At 39.7% G+C, this 18,517-nt stretch overlaps 1 protein-coding gene across 3 annotated transcripts in view; it reads right to left on the bottom strand.

Annotated features, from left to right (window-relative positions):
- The window catches only part of pds5a (PDS5 cohesin associated factor A), a 30,741-nt gene extending 13,526 nt beyond the window's left edge, over positions 1-17,215 (bottom strand). Inside the window, exons 1-13 of one of the 3 annotated variants that reach the window (XM_033623405.2) lie at positions 17,093-17,215; positions 16,010-16,162; positions 6,778-6,981; positions 6,031-6,117; positions 4,950-5,047; positions 4,486-4,612; positions 3,879-3,959; positions 3,577-3,717; positions 2,584-2,699; positions 1,835-1,929; positions 1,565-1,710; positions 1,098-1,249; positions 612-725 (exon numbers count right to left, since the gene is read on the bottom strand). In XM_033623405.2, coding sequence (XP_033479296.1) covers positions 612-725; positions 1,098-1,249; positions 1,565-1,710; positions 1,835-1,929; positions 2,584-2,699; positions 3,577-3,717; positions 3,879-3,959; positions 4,486-4,612; positions 4,950-5,047; positions 6,031-6,117; positions 6,778-6,981; positions 16,010-16,123 — 1,475 coding nt within the window. In that variant the 5' untranslated portion in view covers positions 16,124-16,162; positions 17,093-17,215. Of the gene's footprint in view, positions 1-611; positions 726-1,097; positions 1,250-1,564; positions 1,711-1,834; positions 1,930-2,583; positions 2,700-3,576; positions 3,718-3,878; positions 3,960-4,485; positions 4,613-4,949; positions 5,048-6,030; positions 6,118-6,777; positions 6,982-16,009; positions 16,163-16,284; positions 16,411-16,867; positions 16,933-17,092 lie in introns of those variants that run through there. The other 2 variants (XM_033623408.2, XM_033623407.2) reach the window with 2 other exon arrangements.
- Positions 17,216-18,517: the final 1,302 nt, after the last annotated feature.

The following is an 18,517-nucleotide window of genomic DNA, read 5'->3' as shown; positions in this document are numbered from 1 at the left end:
CTGTATTAGTTTGTGTATACAAACAGCTGTCCCAGTATGAGTATGTAGATTGATGCACATAATGTGGAACCAAATATCCACCCGGAATGTTTTAGCCATATGCTGTTAGCAACATGTGCTAAGGTTAGCACAACAAGTGGACTGGCGTGCAAGTCACTCATACTATGGTGGGCGCAGATCAAATTCTTGAGCTGGAACATTGCCTGCAGGTTCCCAGTCAGCCACAACAGCAACAGAGAGAGAAATGTGTATAAGATGTGTTTGCTGTGTCAGTGTTGCTCCACTGTTGTAGGGTCTATGAATGTAAGCACATGAACTATGGGAGCTCAGGGAACAGGTGGCAGTTCTGGACCGTAATTATACTGAAAATAAATTACATTTTTTTAACATGGTCCTAAGCCATAAATTCAAATTCATTAGAAAATGCAATCATCGCCCATCTCTAGTTTGTAGATACAGATTTAAGTTTGCTTGACACTGAGCAGTTTTGGATTTTCTCAATAAATGTATTCATGGCAAACATACATTAAAAGTTAGGGGTCAACGTATTCATGTGTACAATCCAAAAATGTGCTTTTGCTACGGAAGCGCAATATTGCAGGTTTACTGACTTGACAGCGTTAGTGTCCAGGCAGGCATACAGGTAGTACAGACACTTCATCTTCTCCTCTGTGTCAAGACTGTGAGGGACCATGTACTGAGCGAAGATCTTCTCCACTAATAACCTGAAGAACAAAGGTGAGTTTACGTGAATTATGCAAAAGGACAATAAAGTAAATGTACAAATATACTTGAATGCAGTAATGACATATACACTGACAAAGATCTGTACTAATATCTCTAGACTTCTGTACCATTCAGCATATTTCCTAATGTCAGTTAATCAAAGTCTCATAAAAGCATATTTCAAAGAAATGTATTATACAGAAGACACAAAGTACCTCAAGCATTCTGAATACTAGTAGGCGGTTTCTCCAAACATTTATGCTGTTTCTAATGGCAACCTCGCCTTAAGTGATGTTGACAAGGGCTCAACTGTCTGACACAGCTGCTTTGTTCTTTTCAACATTCACATATATGTCAGTGTATATGCTCACTTGTCGTCAATGCTGTTCTGATAGTAGATGTGCAGCAGTTTGTCTTTGATCCAGCTGATCTTCAGGGCAGACTCTTTACCGGCCTCATGGTGCAGACAGTATTTCTTATAAAGCTGAGCCAGGCCCATCATGGCCTCCTTACGCACACGCCACTGTAGGGGGAGAAAGCAGAGGGAGGAAAAACAGATCAGGACAACCGAATTATATTAAGATGAAGAAAGCAAATTTAAATTTATTGAGGTATACAAAAAAGCAACTTGGCATTGAGGGAAAGTCTTCTACTGTTTTGTTTTCAATTTAATGTGTAACAATTTGAATGAACAGGAGAAAGATTTCAAACGTGAAAGCTAAATCAAATAGCCACCTGCTTCCGTGACTATCTTAAACACCATTTGATTCATTTCCTACATGACTATCACAACATCTGCACTTCTGATGCAACACAAGTGACTGTGTATTTGTCTCACTCTCTTGTCTAATGTCCTTTCTCGTACGAAGCCCAACAGCTGGTCATTGACCAAGTTGAGGTCTTTCTTCCCGGCGTTGATGATGGTGACAATGACATCATGACGGATGGCTTCCTCTGGGTCGTGAGAACGCACCTTCAAATACTCTGATAGGGTGATAAAAAGAAACACATGTAACCACATTTGTGTTCAGGGAATAAATGTGAAAGAAAAGACAGAATTAAAGGGAAAAGTGAAGAAGACACATTGAGTCAGAAAACACAGACACACCTGTCAGGTCTCTGGCCAGGTCTGGGTGGTTCATGAGGCAGTGGCTGGCAAACTTTACACACTCTAGCCTGACTGGGACGTGGATGTCATTGAACCTGGAGAAAAAAAAAACCCATTATAGATAAGGACATTAACATCACACTCTGAGAGAGCAGGTAAGCGAGCCAGTGAGTGACTTAGGAAATACAAATCAGGAGGAATATGATTAATTTGCACAAGGTCTTCTTCAGCATGCCGTGTCAATTCAGACAACTCACCTCAGCTGATCCTCCTTTAACCAACTGTGCTATGATTTACAGAATTCAGAAGTTTTCCTTACTGAGCCGCGCTTCCTTTCAAAGTTTAATTTCATCTCAACCTCCTCATAGGAGTACAGATCAGCTTCCTGTGTTCATTTTTCAATGTCAATTGAAAATCTGTGTACTTCACTGTGTACCATCTAACTCTTAATTTAACTTAAGAAAGTGGTCGCTTAAATCAGCAAACCAGATCCTTACAACCACCAGCCTAAATGCTCCGGCTTCATGAGTTCATCAACCATTGAAAAAGATAACAAGGGAGTAATTTCACTACAACCTTTTTATATATCTTTAGAAATGTCTTTTGTCTGTTCTACGGCAAATTATACCCCTTTCCTCTTAATAACCCCCCCTTGGTTGAACTGGATCTGCATAAGGAATCAATTTGTGTGTGTGTGTGTGTGTGTGTGTGTGTGTGTGTGTGTGTGTCTACTTGTTCATGTAACTCACCGTCCTAAGAAGCACTGCCACAGTGGTCTGTTCTGTGAGGCTAGCTCTGAGTCTTTGGCCCCAAACAACTTAGCTAGCAACCGTACAACAGCTAGACGCTCCTCGCCATCATTGCTCTGCGAAAACAAAACACAGAAATACAAGTTGCCTTTTTGAGGCTGTCTTTCAAAGTCATAATAGATTTACTCCTGCTAAAACAACAACAGTGAGACAAACTATCCAGAACCTGCACAACCTGTAGTACCTTTGCATACAGAGCTGGGGAGCTTCAACAGAAAAAAAAACATACAAACTGACCCATATTCATACTTGTTTACAGTCTGTGGTACACACACGCACCTACACTGGAGCAGAAACATGCAGGTTAGGTTGACTGATGACACTAAATTGCCTGTAGATGTGAATGTAACCATGAATGTTTGTCAATTTTTTATGAGCCCTGTGAAGGACCACAAACCTTTTCAGAGTGTACCTGCCTCTAATCAAATGTCCCCCGCCCCATGGATAAGTGAATATAATCTATGGATAAATTTATTGTAGCATAAGTCTGTGAGTCTCACTAACAATTTGCCCTAGCCACATGACAAAGGTTGCTCTTAAAAAATACCAACAACAACAACAACAACAACAAAAAAACATGTTTTGTTTATGTTCCTGTATTTACTGTTTAAAAGCGCAAGTGTCCTGGGTTGCCTGGGTAAAGGTTGCTTCACCAAGATAACACAGGATGGGCATTATCTGACACTACTGAGAGGTAAAACTGACTCACAGAGAAACATACCGTGCTTAAACTTTAGATTTTGTCAGTTTGTCAATTAATACTGCTCTACAACTGATTCAACAATCACAATACAAAGTTACATCACTCATAAATCTGACATTATCTACACTCTGAATAATGTTAATCTTTTGAGCACAGCATGACGATGATGCTGACTGTGTGTGTGTGTGTGTGTGTGTGTGTGCGTGTGCGCGTGTGTGTGTTGTGTTAACCTTAAGTTTGAATTCCAGCTGTGGCATGACAGAGGTAAGCAGCATAGGGTCGATGGCAAACAGTTCCTGGATGAGGTCAAAGACGTGCTCCGATAAATCGCTGACTGAGGACTTGCCCATCACTAAAACCTGATTGAAGAACTGAGGAAGAAGAAAAAATAACACTGTGTGAGACAAAATACTTTATTAAACAAGATGTACTGTAGATACAGACAGCAGTTTACGTAATGAGTCTGAGGACAAGAGTTAAGAAAAAAACAACACGGGCAAACTGAAAATGAATGAGAGAGGCTGCTTCTTACGTTTGCAATGCATGTCTCGATGGTCTGGACGGTCTTCTTCAGCAGAGTCTTGGCAAGATCGTACGCTTGCTTGTTCAGATTCTGTTCCGAGGGAAGATAAACACTGATTAGTTAGTTTAACTGACAGCGAACATCTTATTCAAACATTCACTGATACACAAAATATATTAAGCTTGTGGTTGACAAATATGCAAGGCTCACTGTTGTCATTTTTGACAGATTAACAGAAATTCAGAAGGGAAAAAAACAAAGAAAAAACAAAAAGAAAAAGATGTTGTTGCACCAAAAGACCCACTTCATTATTGTTCAGAGTAATAAGGCTCAGAATAGGTTTTCATTACTAAAGACAAAAGAGGAAAATGCGAGAAATGTCAAAGAAGCTGCGAATGGTCCACCCAAGTCTCACTAAGTTACTCAAGAAATAATAAACAATAAACAGTGTTTGTGCTGCAAATGGTTTTATAATAGGATTTTAATCCACAGTTTTGAAAAATGACAACATGTTTCATAATTATGTCTGTAGATCTATCTAAACCACACTAAATAAACAGATATACATGACAGTATAATAAGATAATACATAAAATGGTGTTTGTGTGTGTCCCACCTTGTGTGCGGGGATGAGGTTTATGAGGATGGTATCCAGCAGCTCCTGTGTGACTCCGTCGCCCTCCATGATGATGGAGCTCATCAGGTCCATCATGTGCATCTGCACTTTCTGGTTATGGCTGTTACTGTGGAGGAAGGAAGAAATATATTAAAGGAAAACTGAAACAATAATAATATAAAGCAAAGAGTGAATATTCACTGTAACCCCATCTTGACCTGGATCATGGTGACTGTGATTTTATCAGTCTGCATGTTTTTAAGTAAGCAGAACTTGTTAAAAAGGTAGTAAAAATGGAGCTTATTTATACATGTGTCAGATTTAAAGGCTACCAGTAGGACTTTGCTGAAATGTAGAAAGAGTCTGATATTAGTGTTATTTCAGAATGTGGAGAAAAAACAGTGTTATAAGAAATGAAGAGTATTCACACAAAAGGACACATTAGCAGATAACAACTGCCTTACTTGATGACAGAGAAGAGTGTTTTGAAAAGCTGGATGAAGATCTCGTTGCAGTCCTCCAGTTCAAAGCATATGTTGTATGACTTCACCCACGCCAGGTTCTAGAGAAACATATAACGACGCGTTACTCCTTCAATTCAATATTGATTTAATTAGAGATATTTCAGTTCAAATACAACTTTTGTTTGAATATGAATTGATATTAGGATTCAAATTAAATACAGTATAGTATAACTACATGGTTCTAGAGCAGCGGCAGCAACAATGTTTATGACAGCAAAGCCACTCAATAATATCCCACTGGAAATCAATCTAAAATGTCAGTAAAATAAATCATTCCTGACATCAAAACACTGAGTGAAATTTAGACAGAATGAAGAACACAGACATCAGTCATTCCTGCTGTCGTCTTTGTGCCTCCCTCTGCTGCTGAGGTTGGTTCATTCTCTGTAGGTACCACTGCTAAATCTTGTGATATGTGGCAAACTAAGCTCAACAGTTACCATACGCATACAGACAGCTTTGGTTTCAGCTTGCTTGTTACAAATCACTATTAACCAAATTAGTGCCGTGTGCTTGTGTAAAACATACAGGCGGTGGATGAGAGACTGCGGACAGAGCAGATTAAAATTTCGCTCATCTACTTGCGTTTTATAGCATTTTTAGTGATGAGCATGGTCATCAACTCGATTAATCTACATTTCACCCATTCATTTCACTGTCTCTACCTCAGCCTCTTTACTGTTCACTCTGTCTGTGTGTGTGTGTGTGTGTGTGTGTGTGTGTGTGTGTGTGTGAGGAGCCCTCACACAGAGATACTGCAGTGTGATGATAAATTTCACCAAAGCGTTTAAAAGTACAGTTAAAAGAACCGGTAACATCAAAGTAGCTTATCAATACTACGACCTTTAATGAGTTAGCACTGGGCCCGTTTAATAGCAGCAAGATTAATGGGGTTAAAGCTTCATGCATCTGCAGGAAAAGGCATTTATGAGAAGACTGATCTCAGATTTTGTGAATTGATATCCGGTCATTCAGACGAAGATCGATTTGAATCCATTTTTAACCCAGCCCTATGCCTTACCTCCAGCAGGTAGAAGTATCTGTTGAACTGAGGGCTCTTAGTGTCTTCCAGTCCCTTCAGTTGTCTAGTGATGAACAGGAAGATGTCCTGGAGACAAGACAGGAAAACACTTGAGTTAATTGTTTTTATGCTTGTGTTGGTGAGTGTTCAAAAAAAGAAAATAAGTTTCCTGGCAAGCTCTCAACAGAGCAGATTTGATCAGAGCAAGCAGAGACAAAATTAATCATGATGGTGTGCAATGTCAGCCAACGTTTACCTCAAGGTAACGTTAAAAGTCCCACAGTGATGTTGAAACGCTTGTTAGATCTAGATGGCACTTTGATGTGGTAATTCTGCTGCAAACTTACAAACGTCTCTTAATGCACATTTTACTGTTCAAAGTTCAGACCGAAATTCTACAGTAAAACCATTTTTTGATCAGTTTCTTCATGGGACTGCCAAAAGATGAGCCCGAATCAACTGAATACTGATGACTTCATTCAGACATTCAGGGCCCTTCTTCCCAGATATATCATGTACACTTATATAACATTATTTTATAACACTATACAATTACTTTTTCTTATGTGTTGCTCGTGTCCTTGTTAATTAACTACAGCTCATTAAAATTTGCATTAAATCTCATTTCAGCTGATGTAAGGAACAAAACTGAAAAGTTTGACTGCTATTGAAAAACTATTCCCTTGAGGATAGTGCTTAGCTGTTTGATGTAGGATTGCATACAGTTATCCAGCGACAGTTCCAAACCTTGAGTTTGTCGTGGGAGGTGTAGGGGGCCTCTGGAGCATAGATCCTGAAGATGTCAGCCAGACAGCAGGCCACCAGTAACCTTACATCTTTATTGGGGTTCCTGAGGAAGAACTCTGAGGCGAGGTGGAGTGCCAGGCCGAGATACTGCTGCTTCTCCTCTTCGGAGTCTTGGTCCATGTCCATGTAAGTTTTCACCACCATCTGTCAAACAGGGTGACAAAGGAGCAGGGTTAGAAATTAAGCATCTTGGGCAGGTCACAATTAAGAGACGTAAAGCAATTTGAATGTTTAAAAGCTCTGCATTAGGAAAACATGGCTGTATCACTGCTTTTTAACTACTGCCATTCTTTCCCCCCAATTTTAAAATTGATTTTCTAAATGCCTGAATCAATATAATTCAACTGTGGAGATGGAAATAAGGTGCTGATTTTATTGCAGTAATCTCTGATTAAGGTGACACCATGTCTGTTTCAAGAAAAACAAATCTAAAGCAAGAAAGCAGAAGATGGCGGACAGTAGAAGACACAGACCTTCAGCTGCTTGTATAGCAACTGCAATTCCGCCAGCTTAGTGCAAACTCCCCACCGAATCAGCAAACTTTCTGTTGCTGCTGTTACACAGATTAGACCTAGTGCACTGTGACCCCTGGCGCTGAGGTTTGAGCTTGATGAATACAAGTTACCTCTACTCCAGAGTTAACGCCCACTCTCCCCCTATGAATCTCCTAGCGGCAGAGAGTATGGACTGCAGGTTGCAGGAGCAGGCTAAATCTTGTCTCATTTGTGGTTCGATAAACAGAGTGAAAGAGAGAGAGAGCAGGGTGAGGGACTAAGCAAAGCAAAGCAAATCAAATCAATTTACACAAGACGCAGCGCTGAGTGCCTAGGATGGCTCACGATCTGCAGTGACAGTTTTGACATCTGGTCTATTTTTACCGTGAGTGAAATCTGGCAAGAAAACACACTGCTAATCTATTTTAAACGGTATAGAGAATATATTAGATGTAATATAAATGATGTCACTATGACAAATAATAAAATATGCAACCCATGCTTCCACATATTTGTCAGTTGTGTCCAAACAGAATGAGAGTAATGAGCAGAGCCATACACTCTCTTTCTCGCACGGACGGACGCACACACATATTCATTCTATTGTACATGTATGTTTTACTAAGTGAGTGAAGTTTATTTAGTATAACACCTTTTACAGGGCAAAGTCACAATTCTATTGCAACTATGCAGTGTATGATGCTGCTGAAATAAAAGTCAGAAAGAGTGCTTTGTTTTTTGAAATGTGTCTCATGATAGACACACTATAGAAGTGTGTGACTGAACTTCTTTAACCGTGCTCTAGTGTTAAAAATGGCAATAAATCGTAATATTGGTTTGCAATATTTTTTGAATCGCAATACCTATCTACAATTACTGCCTTGGGGTTGTATACCTCCACTAACCAGCCAAGTTGCAGTTAGAGTTTACATCCATGTCTGACCAGTGTGATGTGTAGCCATGACAACTGACAATGCTTCAAATGGGCTATGGATGTTGTTGCAAAGTCTTTACATATTCTAAAATATAAATGCCTCACACACATCTTCAACCTGGCAGCACAGAAGATCTATACAATCAATAGAGTTTCAAGGTTGACACCCAAGATTAGTGTCCCCAATTAAGTATCCAACCACACGTCTCTCCTTCTGTTCCTGAGTTATGATGTTGAGTATAGGGCTGCAACTAACGATTATTTTCATCGTTGACTAATCTGTCGATTATTTCTTCGATTAGTCGACTAGTCATTTTATCGAAAAATGTGTTAAAATGTTGAAAAATGTCGGTCTGTCTCTCCCAAACCCCAAAATTATGTTATCTAATGTCTTGTTTCATACTCACGCCAAAGGGTTTTAGTTCACCGTCATGGGAAAGCGTGTAAAGCTGCCAATATCTGAGTGTAAGAAGCTGCAATAAGAGTATTTTGGGGGTACTTTTATAGTACTTTTCTATGAAAATTGCTCAAACCAATTAGTAGACTACTAAAATAGCCACTGATTATTTTAATAGTCGATTAGTCATCGATTAGTCGAGTGTGAAAATTAGTGTGAAAAACTTCAGAGGCAACTGTCACTGGGACGAACGGAGCGCCAACTTGGAACACAGAATCAAATTTCTTTTTAAATCTAGCCATGGTTTTAATGGGATGCAATTACTTGTTTTAGACAGTGATTTACCAAGAGCAAATTAGGAGGGAACACCATGAAGTTGGATATGAAATTATTGGCCTGTCAGACCATCTATGCTGTAATGGCTGCTATAAGGACAGATGAGAGCAGTGAGATTCAACCACACAGTACTTGTGTGATCAGACAATTAAAACTAACAGCTCAATGAGCCTAAAGCAACATAGAGCTTCCCTTCATCATTTAAGAATTATTGAATTCAGTGACAATGAGCTTGAGTTTTATATACATTCAAAGCATCTATAGGCACAATGCAAGGTAAGAAACACATTCCCTTCGCTAATTGGGGCGGCAGTAGCTCAGTCCATAGGGACTTGGTTAGGGAACCGGAAGGTCGTCTGTTCAAGTCCCCGTCCAGACCAAAATATGGAGCGTGGACTGGTAGCTGGAGAGGTGCCAGTTCGTCTCCTGGGCACTGCCGAGGTGCCCCTGAGCAAGGCACCGAACCCCCCAATCGCTCGAAGCGCTTGTCATGGGCAGCCCACTCTGACACCTCTCCACTTAGTGTATGTATAGGCCCAGTTTGTGCATGTGTGTGTTTGGACCTGTGTGTAACTGACAAACAGAGTGAAAAATTTAATTTCCCCTCGGGGATTAATAAAGTATATAAAATTAAAAAATTCAATTAAAATTTAAAAAATTGTGAGACGGTTTGTGACTTTTAGAGAGAGACATCACTGAAATAAAAAGGACTTCAACAGAAGCTCTCACACCCTTTTTTGTTTGTTCTTGCTGAAAACAACTGTTTACTAGTTCTTATGAGGGTTGCCTTTTAATTTCCCTTTGATCATTTGGATTACATCATAGCAAACAAACATTTATTAAAGAGTTTTTTTGGTTTAAACATGAACACTGTGGTCTCAAGAGATTGTATGTACTTCAATCTTATCAAACATCTCAGTTCTTAGGAGCAGGCTCTGGGACACCATGCTTGAGTTTAAACTACCACTTCCTCTACGAGAGTGACGTGTGACTGTGTGTGTGTATATATATATATGAGAGAGAGGTGAAGCAGAGCAGTGGAGCTCACTATACAGCCAGGCAGTCAGCAGGGGTGGGGGATGGGCCAACAGCTCCAGCAGACTGCAGAGCACAACACTCACTCCTACACACAGATACACACACACACAGTCACTCCAACCCTCCGCCAAGCTTAGCTGAAATAGTCACAACCCAGCCGGTGAAGGCTCTCCACACAGAGACGAGCGTGTGGGCCTGTTGAGCTGTGGGGTGTGTGTGTGTGTGTTTCTATGCACCTTAAATGCATTGTAGTTTATTTGGATTTTGTCTCAGTGTGAAAATATATGATGTTTTCAAATGGCTGCTGATGCAAAGACACTCCACAAGAGTTGGGAGTGTTTCAGCTTAATGTTTAACCAAAATGAAGCCACAATTTATCCCTGTAATTGATGCAAGCAGCTCTGATAACATCTAACCGTAAGCAGACAGCCATTCCCTAACCCTGGGTGAAGTCAAACATGGCCTTGTTACCCCTATTCCTTAATATCATTCAAACAGGTTAGCCTGGGTACTGAACGCTTCGGCTGTGTTCAAACAGACAACACCGCACGGATTATTAAAAAAAGAAAACAATCCAGGTCCTCATTCATTTCAATGTGACCAGCACTATGGAGTACTCATGTCTGTATGTTGGATATGGAGCTTGTGCCAGTAGCAGCTAGCTTAGCTCCTCACAAAGACTGGAAACAGGGGTAAACAGCTAGCCTGGCTCTGTCCAAAGGTCACAAAATACACCTGTAAAGTTAACTGATTAACACATAAAATCTTGCTTCTTTAAAAGGCTCTGTATGCAACATTGAGAGCATTAATATAGCAGCACACCACTACTTGTATGTATGTATGTATGTATGCATGTAAATGTGAGTAAAAAAGACAGAGTAATGGCATCCTGAGCAAAAAAATGTAGTCATGCTCCGTATGTGTGTGTTGTAACCACAGCTTATTTGTCGTTTGTTGAGGTAAGCCTGCCCAGCAGTGTGTGCATGTTAGTGCATGTGTGTATCCCACGGGCAAGCACATAGCTGCCAATTTGGACTGCGCTCATACACCAGTTACTGCTGATAACTGGAAGGCGTCATCCCAGTAGCGTAGTCCCCACTCTCCAGTTCCCCCCTGGTTAACAACATTAGCTCTGTCAGCACTGTTGCTGTTGTTTTGCCCTGTTTATGGAGTTTGCATCGTGAGCAGCTCACACCCGGCTCAGCCACCTCCATGATAAGAGCCGTGTCCTGACATTTCATATGTTCTGATTTTTACAAAAAACCCCTATAATCATACAAAAACCAAAGGGTAAAAATGACAAATCGCAGTTTTATAGGGGGTTACACAGAGAATTATTCCTTGGCCAGGGGGAGTCCCTTCTTGAAGTCTCAGCCGGTTGCCTGGTAACCTTGCGGTGATGACAAGACTTAATACGACTCTTGCTTCATTTTAACATATTTGCCATACAGACATGATGATGGTCTGGATCGTCTCATCCAACTTTAGGCATGAGCAAAGGCATTTCTAAAATGTTGAACTGGTCTTGTAGCTTAAGGGACCATTTTCCCTCTGAGAAATAAATGTGGTTTGAAACATTTACTCTACAAAACAGTCTGATCAAGCAGATGTTGTTTCCCGATTCATCATCCTGCCTTCTGTTTCTGTACACAGTGTTTTTCTTTGATAGACCAAAGAGCACATGACCAGTCTGTGCTGGTGAAAATACTTTGCCATTGGGTAGGCTCAGTTGGCGTTTCCCTTTTCAAACTATAAACACCCTACTTGGTCTATTTCACCAGCAATGTGAGCTCTGACGATGGCTAGTAATGCCTGAATAATCTGTATAATTACATAATTTGCATTTGGGGAGGTAGTGACTCAGTTACTCACTATACGCTACTATCACGATCCATGACCCACAACAGCCATTTCATTACCAAGCACACAAGCAATTCTATAAAACCCAATATATGCCAAGTCATGAGGACAGTTCTCCAAATAGCATGAATCAGCATCTTCCTCTCTTTATCCACTGCATTATTAAGTGCTTTCATTTTTTAAGAACTCTGAAACCAACGGAAGACTTTTAAAAAATGGCATGAAGCTGAAACCTTTCAACACTCGCAGCTAATGTTCAGTAGCACAGTCATTAGTGTTTCCCAATAGGGGTGGAATTCTCACAAATCAATCCAATTCTAATTATTTGGGTCAGGATTCAAATCTCAATTCAGAACTAATTTTGCACTGAATCAATAGAAGAGCACTATTTTTAGAGCTCCTGATCGACCGTTAGCTAGCAGTAAAGCTAAATGGTCTTGATCAAGGTCGCAGTCAGTGGGTTTTCAATTGAAACAGACTGTTCTGCCAACATTAGTCTGTGGGTGATGGGGTACAAACAATTCACAGTCACCTTCCAAAGCTGTTTATTAAGTTGGTATATCTTTGAAATGAGCGCAAAGACTTGCCTTGTTTTGAGGACGAGATAGTATCTCTGTTATTAGTGCATTTGTAAATTGCTCACAACACAGAAATAAAATGATGTTTATTATATTTATTTTTATGGTCCACAATCACAGAGGATAGGAATTGAGATTCTCCTGTGAATATATTTTTACCCATCCTAACTTCCCTATCATGAAGATTAGGTGGGCCCACTAATAATCTTCACAACCTAATGACGAACCACCATTGATAATCAGACACTTTGCAGTTTTTTACTTGGGCCGACTTTCCTGAAAAAATTCCTTCAGTGGCTGTTAGGGCGCATATTACTTAAATGTTATTGCGGTTATTTTGCCCCAGATGCAACATAGCGCATATTTAACTTTCAACTAAAAAAACAAACAAATAACAGGAACAAATACTTTCTGTAATAAAGTATGTATATACTACAAAATGTTTTCTAGAGAGTAGTCTGTTGCACTGTTTATTTCTTTTTATTAAAAGGGAAACACCATCTAAATTATAAATTCCAATGTTATTTCCATGGCATGAGGTAGTTTAATCAGTATTTGCAAACATGGACCACTCACTCTCAAAGCCAGAAACCAGAGAAGTCTCAAACTTGAGATGTCATAGAGTATAAAGTCTGGAGCTGCTCCACAGACAATAAATGGGAGCCTGATTTTGTGGACCCACACACTGTTTGTTTGTTTTATTTCATAGCCAAGTGAGCTTTATTCTATTGTAGTGTTCTCAGTGTCATCTAGAACATATTTCACCATTCATTGTCTATGGAGCAGCCCCAGACTTTATACTCTATGACAACACAAATATGAATTTTAACACAGTCTAGATTTGGAAAAGAGTTAGTCACGATAACGACTATTTTTTAACTGTCAGACCATAAGAAAAACGTGAATTTTGGAAATGGGTGTAATTCCCCTTAAGTCAACAAAAATTACGCTCTGTATTAAGCTTAGCTTTTTATATGATTGCATCCAGTAGATTTTTGACCAAAAACACATTAAATTCCATGAGTTGACTTATAATCACAAGATAAAATATCTTATTGTACATTTAATTACTCTTTATTGCCTTGCTAACACAGACTTAGGTTGTTGGCAACTTCTACACATTCAGACTTCTGCAACAAAGTACAGTTGGGCAATATGTTAAAATCTTTCAAGCCGCCACTGTCAGCCCAACAACCAGCAAATGCCAATATATTTGCACGTGTGTGTCTGTGTGTGCACCGATAAGCTATGTATTTTTGTATTGAGCTAAGACGTAACATTCTAGTAACTTCTCATGTAATATTCAGATAAAAGACAGGTTTATTTATGTCTTAACTGTGACCAGCCTGGTGCTATATGGGCTCCCTCCTACTTGACGGACCACCGATATTGGACCAATCTACAGAATGATTATAATAGTGGCTGACTGTGGAGGAAGGTGACTGAATAACTTTTATATCAACCTTATAAATAAGCTGTCTTTTGGCTAATAGCTCTGCTGGCAGTACAACACCAATCTTAAATCTCTGCCATCAATTGGCTTGGTTACCGCACATGCAATTAGTGTCAGCCTTTCAAACTCTCAGCAGTATGCAGCAGAGGTTAAATGGATCTGTAAACATCTGTCTTGCACAGTCAACAACCTGCCATTCAGCACATTTGTCCAGCTTGCCAAGGCCAAGGATTGTGTGCTTTATGATCACAATGCTACTCTACTAACAGTTCTAGGATGTCAGGGAACCATTTCACTACTGTAGCAAACAAGCTAATGTGATTAAGAAGATCCCTGTAAATGCAGATGCACAAATGCTGTGGATTTAACGTTTAGGGTAAAGGGAAGGGTGGCTATCAGAATGCAGGGTAAGAATGTTTAAAGGAATAGTTCCGATTTTCTAAAGTATGGTTGTATGGGGTACTCATCCATAGACAGTAAATTACATACAGTAGATGTCAGTCAGCATGCCCCCAGTTTGGAGAAGAGCAATGGGATCCGACATTGAGGCTAAGCACTGTACTGCTGTGGAGGGGTTAGACACCTAAAGAAATCAACATTAGTTTAAGAGCACACTATATTAAGGATATTTCCACTGCTTTACCTTACCATCAGCCAGTAATTTCCAACAACAAAGTGAAAACATTGTGGCACTCTCTTTTAAGCCAGACTCCATTGAGAAATACAGTGATTTAACATTGCTGAACAAAGGACCCGCTGATTTGCCTTAAACAGATTTTTGTTTTGTTGTTTTGTGACTTTGGCATTTGAGAGGGTTAGTTTGGATTCACCAAAGTCATACAATAGCACAAAATAACTAACGTATTAAAGCAGTGGTAGACCAGCAACTCCTGTGTTCAGCAAGCTAAAATGAATGATTTTGTCAATGGAGTCTGGTAGCTTTCACGAGAGCATAGAGGGGGAACTGAAGCTGTTAATGGCTTCCCAGGCAGAACCAGCTATCTGGCAGAAAGATAAAACAGTGAAAATAATATCAACATGGTGTACACTAAAGCTGATATTGATTGTTCTTTTGGTGGCTAAACACCTTCCCGCCCCCTCACCCCCTCCATAGCAGTACATTGATTAGCTTCTGTGTCGGACCCCAGCCTGCTTCTTAAAACTGGAGATGTGCCGACTGACAATGACTGGATGAAATACACTATCTATGGATAAGTACTCAATTTTTAGCAGGTGTCAGCTCATTGTTTGGCTGCACCAGCTTAACTGTCTTGGTTGATTTACACTGTTCTCATAGTGTCATTTTTGGCAGCAGTGTTTTTTGTAAATGTTTACAGCCAGTGTACACTGAACAAAACAGCAGACAGACACAGTGACTAGCTGGAGAACATAGTGGAGCATCTAGCAACAAAAGAGCCAGCTATTTCCCTCAGGAAATGGTGGAGACCAAAACAGAGCCTGACACTTGATTCCAAATAAATGATGATGTTGCTCCATAACTGCCAGATGTGTAAATAAGCAAATGTTTACTAACACATAAACTTAAAAAAAACCCACAACTTATTTCTGCTACAGCCAAGTACCCAAAAAACTGGTTAAATATAGTAGTATGATACATGTATACAAAATGATATGTGATGTAATTCAGTACTTCTTTGAAAAAGAAATCCAAACATGAGTCACTCATATGTTCCCTTGAAGGAAAAACAGCTTCAATGAGGAATGTTGTTTTTTCTTGTGTTGACATTTAGGGATCATCACAGTTTTCAGGGGATATGGTGTAATGCTGATAAACTCAGAGACTTTAATACTTCTGAACTATAGTATTTCCAGTACTATATCCCATAAGATCAACAATGTCATAACACTCTGAATCTGGTAGTAATTACATTAGATTAGTTAACAGACAACAAAAACAGGGGATTGGGAAAACAGTCTGCCAATAGAGAAAGGCCTCTTACAATATACATCAGTTTATAAAGTTAGGAGGGTTTTGGCACTGTGCCAGAGGCTGGACACTGATAAATGAGGTTAGGGTTTGCAGAAAATGTATCTTGACAGCAAGAATCCCCATCATCATACCTTCAGTCGTTTGACCACCTCATCGTTGCTGATTTTGTCCGTAATCTCCTTCACTCCGGGTGGATAGATGATCTTTCCGTCCCCCGCCGGTTTCTGCTGTTGCGGGAACTCCATGCTTGTTGGTGTATGGTCCACACGGTCTTCTACTGGCCTCTATGGGTCAGAAAACAAAAGTTCAACACAACCATGCTACCGCACTTATCAAAACCTTGTTATAAGCATCATTCTTATTTGCCAATCATTAATCTTGCCCACTAAAATTGACAGCACCGTACCTGTATATTAAACGATATTCTGATCCAGCAAAGTTTTCAGACAGAAAGACAACATTCAACCAGCATTGTGCATATCATTAGCTTGTATGCTAAAATACCCTCAGCTAAACATCAGCTCCATATTTTCCGTAAATTTCTCTTGAAACATGGTATCGCTAGGTAAACAAGCTCAATTCCTATTACGGTACCCTTGTGGCTATTTAAACCGCTAAGTTGTTAGAAAACACTTTAAAACACCACGAGAGCAGCCGGTGTATGTCTACTGTCATACAGGTTATCAAATTAGCTAGCTAGCTAGTTGCAGTGCAAACATCAATGGCTAGCGGCTAGCATTTTGCGGGAGGGAAGTAAAGCTAGCAGCGAGCGGCTAATGCACGTTAGCCGTGCCTGCTATCTGGTTAGCCTACTTTGCTAGCTTAGGCCGCAAACTATTGAGGTACCCATCACATCTCCAGCTACAGACAATCACAGAGGAAGTAAAGTATCCTATCATTGCTGCTTAAAATAGCGATGCTCGTGGTCAGTTCCTGTGGTTTACAACAAATGCAACTACTTTGTGAAGTTTAAAATCAAGCTAATTTACTTGTTACTATCTTTTTTCAACTTCAACGCATCGCTCCGCACTGCCGCTAGTTTACAGGCGAAGAAGGGCTGCTACCGTCGCCCTGAGCCCTCCTCTCTCACCACCAACTTGCCCCCAAAGATGATTTTTAACACCCTAACAAATGCAAAATGAATCTATTTTCAAATATACAACTACGACTAAAACAGCAGGATATTTGCCAAGCGTCTCCCCGTCTGTATTTACCTCTCAAGTGGGCCGTTTTAATTCATTAGTCTGACACAGGTTGGGTTTAGTTTTCGGCACAAAGCTCTCTGTCCGTTCAGTCAGTGCTGTCTGTGTGTAGGCTGGGTGCAGAGCGCCCCCCTCGGTCTCACCGGAGTATTGCAGCACAAAATACATGGCGGGAGTCAGGAACAAACAGCTCGTACACCCAAATCAGTTTCAGTCCTTCAACCTAATGTGGCTTTATCTTTAAAGTATACACTGTACTGGTCAAATTTGCTTTTGTTAACAAAATGTAATGACTGTGTTTGTATGTACATTCACAAATACATGATGCAGTTTTCATTTTGTGGATATATGCTATGTACAGGAAACTATTGAAAATATATTAATTTACCAATATTAATCTCTACTTTAATTGCAGTAGTTACTGTAAGTGTAAGTCTACAGTGATGATCGGTCAGTACTTATTTCTGCTACCATTACGTTTAATGGTATTGCTGTTTCTTCGTATCATTGTGGTACAAACGAATTCAATCAATGACTCAACTTTCCTTAAAGTAATAAAATGTAAGCGTAGTGACACCTGGTGGTCAACTGGTAGTTATGGACAATTGGAAAAAATGGTCCAACTTTACCCATTTTATGGATGCTGCGGACCATCTGCTTTTGATCAAATAAGCAGATTTTCTGCATTGACCCAAACTAACCACTATTTCATTGTTTCAGTAACATCTGACATGGTAATGTTCTATTGGTTATGTGCATTAATGATAATAGGGTCTACTGTAGCAGGGATAAAGTGCCTAAATCATCAGATACTGACACACATTCACACACAAAAAGAATAAATGGCTGGGATGAGGGTGTTACAGGAGGCTACTGGTCTCAGCCTAACTCCCAATTACAACTACAAAGAAATGCAGTGATAAGTAATCAAGGTTCAATTTTGAAAAAAAAAGTAGCTATGAAGTATTAAAGATTTTTTTTTTAAAGTAATGGCCTATAACTTGTAATATATAGACTATTTTTAAATCGCAAAATTGTTTGTGCAGCCAATGTCAAAGTACACAGAATTCCAGATATTGAATTTCATGACCAAAACCTTATTGCGTGTATTTTACAGTACCTACCCAAAATCCTAACCATGTACATTTACCCCAGTACTTGAGTTTAAAGCTAATTTGAAAAATGGATTTCCTACAGAAAATCTGTATGAATATTGACAACTGAAATTGCAAAGCGTTGCTGAGAAATGAGGAATCTTACAGCGCAATTGCATTGCTCTGCTGAAAAACGTGAAAACTGAATTGTAAAACTGGCAGAGTTGAAAGCTGAACTGCATTACCTTAAGAAGCTAAGAGCTGAAACACATTGCTAGAATAGCTGGAAGCTAAACGGTAGTACTGTCACTGGTGGAAGTTGAAATTTCCTAAAAGGCTGAAA

Source organism: Epinephelus lanceolatus, chromosome 3 (genome assembly GCF_041903045.1).
Source record: "Epinephelus lanceolatus isolate andai-2023 chromosome 3, ASM4190304v1, whole genome shotgun sequence".
Lineage (NCBI taxonomy): Eukaryota > Metazoa > Chordata > Actinopteri > Perciformes > Serranidae > Epinephelus > Epinephelus lanceolatus.
The sequence above is the reverse complement of the archived record's forward strand: the minus strand, read 5'-3'. Positions and strand labels throughout refer to the sequence as shown.